Raw genomic sequence first — 8209 nt, 5'->3', positions numbered from 1 at the left:
TCCTCACCTTTTTTTTTCTTTTAACAGCGTTAGTCTTAGTTCCTTAATAACACCTTTGCCAGTGACGTGTAATATCTTGATTGGATTAACCGCTAAATAGGAAGAAACAAAGCAACCATCAGTTTGACATTTAACTGTGCTAGAAAGAAAGGAAAAAAGAGAGGGAGAGAAGAAAGAAAAGAGCAGCTGAGCTGAGTGGATCGATGCTGATCTGCTGTATTTATTTACTAATTTAAGATTTCAACATCAACCCATTTCAAAACAAGTCTAGGTAATTTCTGGGCTCGATTTCAATTCTCATAAAGCTTTCAACTTTCATCGACCACTTCAGTTTTTATGGAGTTTCAAAGGTTTTTTTTTTTTAATTTTTTTTCTGTTCTGGTTCAATAGATATATAAGAAGATTTGATTCAATCATGGAATTAATTTATCTTTTTTTAAGGTCCTTCATGTTTGACAAAGTAACAATACGGTGCTGAATTTGACCAAAAGATCATCATGGTAAAGTAATTTTGGGTTTTGTCTTAGTACTTGTTTGGTTTGCATTAATTTCTTTTAAAGCAGTAGCTATGTGTTTTTGGTGCTTCAGAATTTCTTAGTTGGAGCTTTTAAACCACCATGTAGTGTTTCTATCATTTTTGCTGATGGAAGAACACGCAAACAGGTACCTTGTTAATCTGGTAACATTGCTCAAGTCTTCTGCTTTTTCTGTATTATTATTGTTGTCAAACATTTACGTTTTCGTTAATTGTTACTGTAGTGTAATGTGAGGAATTCTGTTGTTATTCGTGTAGAGATGGAGGCTAAAGCCTTGTGTTTACTAAATTTGATTTCTAGGATTTTTGATGTCTGGATTAGGATATGAATGTAAGAACATAAAAGAAGGGCCTTGTGGGCCACTTGATTTCTAGGTGACCCATGAATCCAACCACCATTGCAAGAATGCTGAATAGTAGGAAATATGAGGCAAATATTTTTTGGGCAATAAGTCTGATAGTAATTTTATTTTTCCCTGTTTAGCATTTGGGATGAATTTATAGCCTTGTTTAAAAGGTCTTCTCTCTCACATCATTTCAGTCATGTTGGTTATATTTTTTGCCCCAAAATTGAAGTAAACTTCGTATGAAAATCCATTACATCAATGGCTACTCTAACATATTGAGTTCAATGAAAGGGTTGATATTCTAAACATCATATGTGGTCAGACATCAGTTAAGTAATTGGGCGACAACATTGGGTGGTGTTCTTTATGAGATAGAACATGGAGTTTGGTTCAGTGAACTAATGAGTTTTTCCTAGATATGTTTGCATGTAGTGAAATATTGGATTTTGTTGAGAGGCTGTCAAAAAATCATTTTAGTCAAGCATATAACTATTGCTTCTATGTGTTTCAATAGGTTCCATTAAAGAAGGAAAATGGCCAAACGGTCATGGTTCCTCTCTTCCAAAGTCAAGAAAACATTGTTGGGGAGGTAATTACTGAATTTTTGGTTTTTTCTTAATCTTACAAGTTACATATTTGGTGATGTTGTCATTGAGACTGAAATTGAATTTTATTATTGCTATATCCATATTCAGGTTGTCATAGAACCAGTTCAAGGGAAGAAGGTTGAACACAATGGTGTTAAAATCGAGCTGCTTGGTCAAATAGGTGTGTTGAATTCGCTTCCATTTCTGATATTTAGATCTTGTATTTTATATCTGGGAGATCACGTTCATATTGTTATTATTATTATCTATTCAATTATGTGGAAAATTCTAACATGAACGAGATAAGTAAAGATAAGATCTGGAAGCAGGCAATGCTGGAAATCTACATGCTGAATTATTTGGGAGTTGTAATGCTTGTGTCTAATTTAGGATTTGAAAGCGTTATCAATGCCCTTAAAAGTTAGAAGAGAAGTGAAAAGAAAGCAATGTTGAGAGCTTCTTCTTCCTGCATAAGTTGTCCAAGCCTATAACTGATCTCTATAGCTTGTCATTGGTCTCACTATTTATGTTAACAGAGTCTCTTTGTGTTGTACTTGAGATTTTGGGTTAAATGCTGTCTCCACCAAAGGGTGGGTGACTCAAGGGAAGAATGGTGGCTATCTCTTATTGTCAAACACAAGATAGTAATATTTAAGAAAGATTGTTTATATTTTTTTCTGCGAAGAATTTTGATTTGGAGAAGAATATAAAATGATATATAAGAAAAGACTTAAGAAGACAAAAATAGCAGATAAAAAGGTAGAATGCATCCGTTATGCATTTATGATTAAAAAAATGACATAATTAATAATTTGATAGAACTCTTTTCCCTTTCTTGTTTTCTTTGTAACTGATTGTTTCCCTTTGGGGTAGTTATAGGGTGAATATTTCTTTGATTCAAGCTAACATTAATTGTAGGACTACATTTATTGGCTTATCACATGAGGAAATCACATTTCAGAGTATGACATATTTCTTCCCCTCTTTGCAGAATTGTATTTTGATCGAGGCAACTATTATGATTTTACATCTCTTGGTGAGTGCACCTAAACTTTTAATTCTTGTAGAATTGGTCACTTAATGAAGGGCTATACATGGTATAACATGTTTAGCCATTAATTTTTTTTAGTTTATATGTGTATAATAGTTTCATTATTTTTCAAATACATGGTAAATTAAAATTTTTGTCGTACCTTCTATTAGTTTTGTGGTTGGTGTTGTTAATCAATTAGTGAAGGTAGTTTTTTTTATCCATGATGAACTCTTGTCCTGTCATGTGCAGTGCGTGAACTTGATGTACCTGGAGAATTATATGAAAGAAAGACATATCCCTTTGAATTTTCTACTGTGGAAATGCCGTATGAGTCCTACAATGGAGTGAATGTGAGGCTTAGGTAGGGTATCCTTTTGAATTGCACTGGTTTAATTATGTAATTGATAATAATTTGTAAGCATGCTTGGGGGTGTTTCCCAACACCGCAATCAAACCCTAATTTTCATTGGAAGACCAATGATCAAACTTGCACCCAGCAATACTCTTGCCTATGGTTGTCAGGCTAGATATGTGAACCCCTTGTTTCTTCATCTGTTTCCTATTTCTTTCATGCTTTTTCACCTTCACTGTTTATAGATTCTTATGATTTGCAAAAGGTTACCTGATCCTCTCTCCCTCTCTCTTCTTGTTATATATTCAATGTGAAAGAATTCTCATAGTTTGGCATTTGCTACTGAATGATTTTTAGTAGTTCTATAAAGTGGGGACAATTGCTGATTCTCTAGGCATTAACACACACACGGACATGTGTAAGAAAACCAGATTTTGGCTGATTGGTTATGCATATAAACATTGTTTAGAAAGATCAATCTTGCCTGTTTTAATACTGGAGCTAGAGCATTTACCTGTAGGTTTTTTAGCAGAATTTATTTATTTAAAGAGAGCTGGATGTTATGCAGGGAACAAACTATAATATATTAGTAGAAATTTTTTGAGATCGTGAGAGGCATATGGCCATTTTGATTTTTGTGCTCCCTGTGAGTTCAAAGTGATTTTCACCATTTCATTCTTTGTACTTTTAGATTAGACTGCAAACAGTATTAGAAATTATAATGGCTTTTGTTGTATAATTTTGAAATTTGAAACTAAAATAAGTTTTATTTTTTAAAAAGCATAAAATCCAACGCAAGCTTTATTGTTGTTTACAGGTATATATTGAAAATGACAATCAGTCGAAATTATGTCAGCAACATTGTCGAGAGCCAGGATTTTGTGGTAATAATGAATAATTGCTCTGTTGTTGTTACGGTTGTCATATTAACAAGTGATGCAACAAACAATGTATATATGTATGCTTTTGTGTTATTTCTTGATTTAAGAATATGGTTTGCGTTATATGTGACATTAATGTGTTCGAATAGCAACTTGTAGGATTTTCTGTCTTATGCACCTCTTTCATATTTCTTGAGCACTTTCATGTGCCTCAAGTTGGAAGAAGTTAATCAGTTAGACCATTCGTCATTATTATGCAGTCTGTAGGAAAAAAAGGGGGTGGTGGTTGCAAACCTATCTACTGGAATTAATAGGTGAGCTGTTTCACAAAGTTGACATCTTTACTGTGTAGCTGTCATCATTTTATAGAGGAATGTGTTGGAGGGGATGTTGAATTCTAGGGCTGTCTGATATAGTTGGAAAGCATATGGAGAATAGGGTGTGAATTTGTTCGATAATGGTAACATGAAGGATCATTTAAACAGTGAAAGGAATTTACTGGTTTCCTGATTGTGGAGAATGGTAGCTAGAGACATTGTAGCAGAAGTGGTTGCTGCTAAGGACCAGGATTGATAAATTAACTAGAATTCCAGAATCTTCACTGACAGAATGAGAAGGGCCGGTGCTTCCTATTGGTCTCGCAGAAGTGGATGCTGTGAGAGTGTTTGAGAAACTCCCATACAAATGGATAGAGCAATTATGTAGATATTGTCGTTCTCCTATTAAACAAAAAACTAAGTGCAGTCAGACAACGTCCAACTAATAAAGAAGCAATTACCCAAATATAAGGTTGGTTAGTCAAATAATTGCTCAATGCATAGGTAGTTTTGCATATTCATGTTAAAATTATACACAGGATATCATCTATTTATGTTTCAAAATCAGTCTTGCAAATTGGTATTCTGATAATTCTTTTTTCTTTTTGATGTAAGGTTCTTGAAAGGCAAGTCTTTGTTCTAATGCTTTTTATTTTTTATTTGTTTGATTTTCTTGTCAATATAAATAGTCTTGAGAGGGTCACATAACAGCTTGTTTTGTTTTGTTTTAACTTTAATACTCTTGTTCAGGTTCACAACTACACTCCGCTTCCATCAATCAATAACAGCATCAAGGTCAGGATTGAAATAATTCCTCTTCTGCATGTCTATTATTATATGGACATCCACATGTCAAATTTGCAATTGTTTGATTGCTCTTTATGTGGACAGTTTACTTGTAATAATTCTATATGGGAAAGCACATTTTTTCACATTAAACTTCCTTCAAATGTTTGTTTATCTTGTCAATACAACTCATCTCTTCTGCTCTATTAGGCCTTGAGAATTATGAATCATAGCCTTAAGTCATCCTTTTTTTTTCCCTAATTGTTGTTTGTGGACATCCTTTGTCTCATCACATGTTTGACTCGAAAATTACTCAGCTAGATGCCTGACATATTGGGTTGAGATGTTTGTGAAGGCAAGTCATGACATATATGAATTATTCTACAAAACATGGCTGTTGATCATGAATTAGCACTCAAACTCATTCTAAAAATTGATCCTGATCCCTGTGTGCTATTCTTGGTGGTACTTTTAGATGGAAGTTGGAATTGAGGACTGTCTTCATATTGAATTTGAATACAGTAAAAGCAAGTAAGTCTAAATGAAGCTTATAGTGAATAAAATGACACGTGATGAGTTAAGTTGGAAGGGAGCTTTATGTCGTCTTATTGAGTTCAAATGAATCAGGTACCACTTGAAGGATGTCATCGTTGGCAAAATATACTTTCTTCTGGTGAGAATTAAGATTAAGAATATGGAGCTTGAGATCAGGCGCCGTGAGTCGACGGGATCAGGGCCTAATACATATGTTGAGACAGAGACCCTTGCAAAATTTGAATTGATGGATGGTGCTCCTGTCAGAGGTACATAACTTCATAGTATTTTAGTTTCTTTTTTTTTTTTATCACCAATAATATGCATGATTGCATTTAACAAATCACTCCCAGAAAATCTGAGTGACGCATCTGAATTTCAACTTTCCTATAGACCATTAAAATCATGCCTGTCATGCTTGAATTTTAACTTGATCTCGATATGGCTTAACTTTTACCTCACATTTAGTTATCTGTTATAAGTTACCAGTGTTGCAAGATTTTTAAAATGTTCTGGCAGCAGAGTAGGACCACTGTAGATGCCTTTGAGGCTTATGTGTTTATTTAAGGTTGTCAAACACTCTTTTACCATGTGGCAAACTTTTTTTTGCCTATGAAGTAAGGACACTTGTAGAAACACTAGGAAATAAAGATGCCAGAATGGAAAAGTAGGAACTAGACACAGAAAACAAATCATATTTTAATGACAAACAAAATTAAAGGAATTGCACCTCATTATTGGAAGTTTAGCTAAACTGTAAAGTATGGTTACCTTGTATAATTTTTGAGAAATGTATGCATGAAATACACATGCAAGCTTTATTTTACAACTTCAGAATTATGTGATTGCATGTCATCTATATGCAGCAATGAACCGCTTCTATAATGCCTTTATTTTATGATTTATGCACCAAGTCTTGATGAGAAAAATGCGAAAATTTGATGATGTGTTGCATCTATTCATCTCTGTTTGTGTGCTGAATAGTGGTCTCTATTCATATTTCAGATATTTATATAACACTGATGCAATTACTGATGCCCTAACAGGTGAATCGATTCCAGTAAGACTGTTCCTGAGTCCATACGAGTTGACACCCACATATCGCAACATTAACAACAAATTCAGTGTGAAGTACTACTTGAATCTTGTTCTAGTTGATGAAGAAGATCGGCGGTATTTTAAGCAGCAAGAAATCACAGTTTATCGGCTTCTTCCAACTCCCTGAATGAGTGTCCATATTAGAGGAGCTCAGAAATTTTATCATGACAGAAAGGAAAATAGGAGCAGTATCTTAGCAAGTAGTTTGCTTCTTTGAAGGACCAAGGATTCAGATTTGTCATGGAGAGAGATTTCCCTGTTTTCATGTTGATGATGCCCTTCTTGATTTTGACCAGTGAAACACATCTGATGGCAAAAACCTTTCCATGTTTGGGATACTTGGAACTGCAATATTTCCATTGTTCTAATTTGGTTGTTGCATTTCAAGGCTACCCTTGACAGTGTGTAATGCAACTTGTATTTTATTCTGTAAATTGACATTTTTTTTCACCCTCATAGAATGTGTTGTGAAATTTTTCTTTCTAGGTTTAGCTTGCTTCATGTTTCCCTTTTACATGGAAGTTATCCTATGCTCTGAATTTGAAAAAAAAATCTGTTTTTTTTATTTGGCCTTTCTTTAGTCAGGTTTCCTTATATCCGTGCAACCGTGATTGTGATAACTATCTATTGGACTTGTGATTTGAAGTCAAATATTTTTTTATAAAAATATTGTATATTGTGATTTTTTTGATGTGTTTTTATAGATAAAAAAAAAAAAAATCTATTTCACTTGTAATAAAAAAAATTCTAAGTGCAAATAAAAAAAAATTATGTATATATATAATCAAATAAATCAAGAATTATATGTATAATAAATAAAAAAAGTTATTAATAATAACTAAAAATAAAACTGGAAAAATTAAAAGACAGGTATATTAAAATATTTAATCTTGCAAGATAAGATATTTATCTAGTTATACTTGTTGAATTTGTTTATTAAATTTTTTTTTATTCTATCAAGCGATAATAAAAATAGGCATGCATTAAATTGATTGAATAAAATAAAAGAGAAAAAATAATATGTAAAAAAAAAATAATTATAGATGAATCAACATAATCTTTTAAAAAATTAAACACACAAAATAATTTAAAAAAATCTCTATACAAAAAAGGTTATATAAGAAAAGAATTTATACGAGGGATATCAATCAAAACATAAATTTTAAAATTATTTAAAAAAAGATCTTAAAAAAGTATCAATTAAAAAAAGCAAAATTAAAAAAATATAGTATTTAAAATTATTTAAAAAAAGATCTTAAAAAAGTATCAATTAAAAAAAGCAAAATTAGAAAAATATAGTATGAGTGTTGTGTTTTAACTTATTAAATCTGTGATCTGCATCATGAACTCAACTATGGTAATAGTTTTTTCTTAAAAAATTATATTTAACCTAAATATAATAATAAAAAAAAACTAAAGAGAACTAAAAAAGAGCCCATAAGCGTGGGCCCAAAAAGAGGCTATTACAAGGAAAAACCTAGACGTGTGGGTGGGCTTTAAAGCCCAAGCTCGCGTGCCTGGGCTTGGTTTATTTTTTATTTTTGAAAGGTGTCATCCCTTATTTTTTTAAAAAAATTAAGCTGACAACGTGTCATCTATAAGCCTAAATTCTAGCCACCATTGTAGTGGCTGAAAAAAATAGGGCAGTGTTTCTTTTGATAAAAAAAACCTAATTTTAAGTCATTTCAACCTAAAAACCAGCAGCAACACCTTTAGAACACCTACAAATCAATTCATAA

General features: G+C 32.4%; 1 protein-coding gene across 2 annotated transcripts; it reads left to right on the top strand.

The window, feature by feature from the left end:
- LOC18094945 (vacuolar protein sorting-associated protein 26A) lies at positions 1 to 6955 on the top strand. Of its 2 annotated transcripts, none has more exons than XM_052447230.1 (12): positions 1 to 350; positions 442 to 500; positions 589 to 663; positions 1397 to 1471; positions 1578 to 1650; positions 2461 to 2505; positions 2752 to 2863; positions 3672 to 3738; positions 4803 to 4847; positions 5314 to 5369; positions 5466 to 5641; positions 6419 to 6955. In XM_052447230.1, the coding sequence occupies exons 2-12, from the start codon at positions 498 to 500 to the stop codon at positions 6595 to 6597; spliced, it is 906 nt and encodes a 301-aa protein (XP_052303190.1). In that variant the 5' UTR covers positions 1 to 350; positions 442 to 497; the 3' UTR covers positions 6598 to 6955. The 2 variants fall into 2 exon arrangements, with proteins under 2 accessions (XP_052303190.1, XP_006369412.1); XM_006369350.3 differs by having other exon boundaries at positions 7 to 271.
- The last annotated feature ends 1254 nt before the right edge of the window (positions 6956 to 8209 follow it).

Source organism: Populus trichocarpa, chromosome 1 (genome assembly GCF_000002775.5).
Source record: "Populus trichocarpa isolate Nisqually-1 chromosome 1, P.trichocarpa_v4.1, whole genome shotgun sequence".
NCBI lineage: Eukaryota > Viridiplantae > Streptophyta > Magnoliopsida > Malpighiales > Salicaceae > Populus > Populus trichocarpa.
This window is presented reverse-complemented; position numbering and strand designations above follow the sequence as displayed.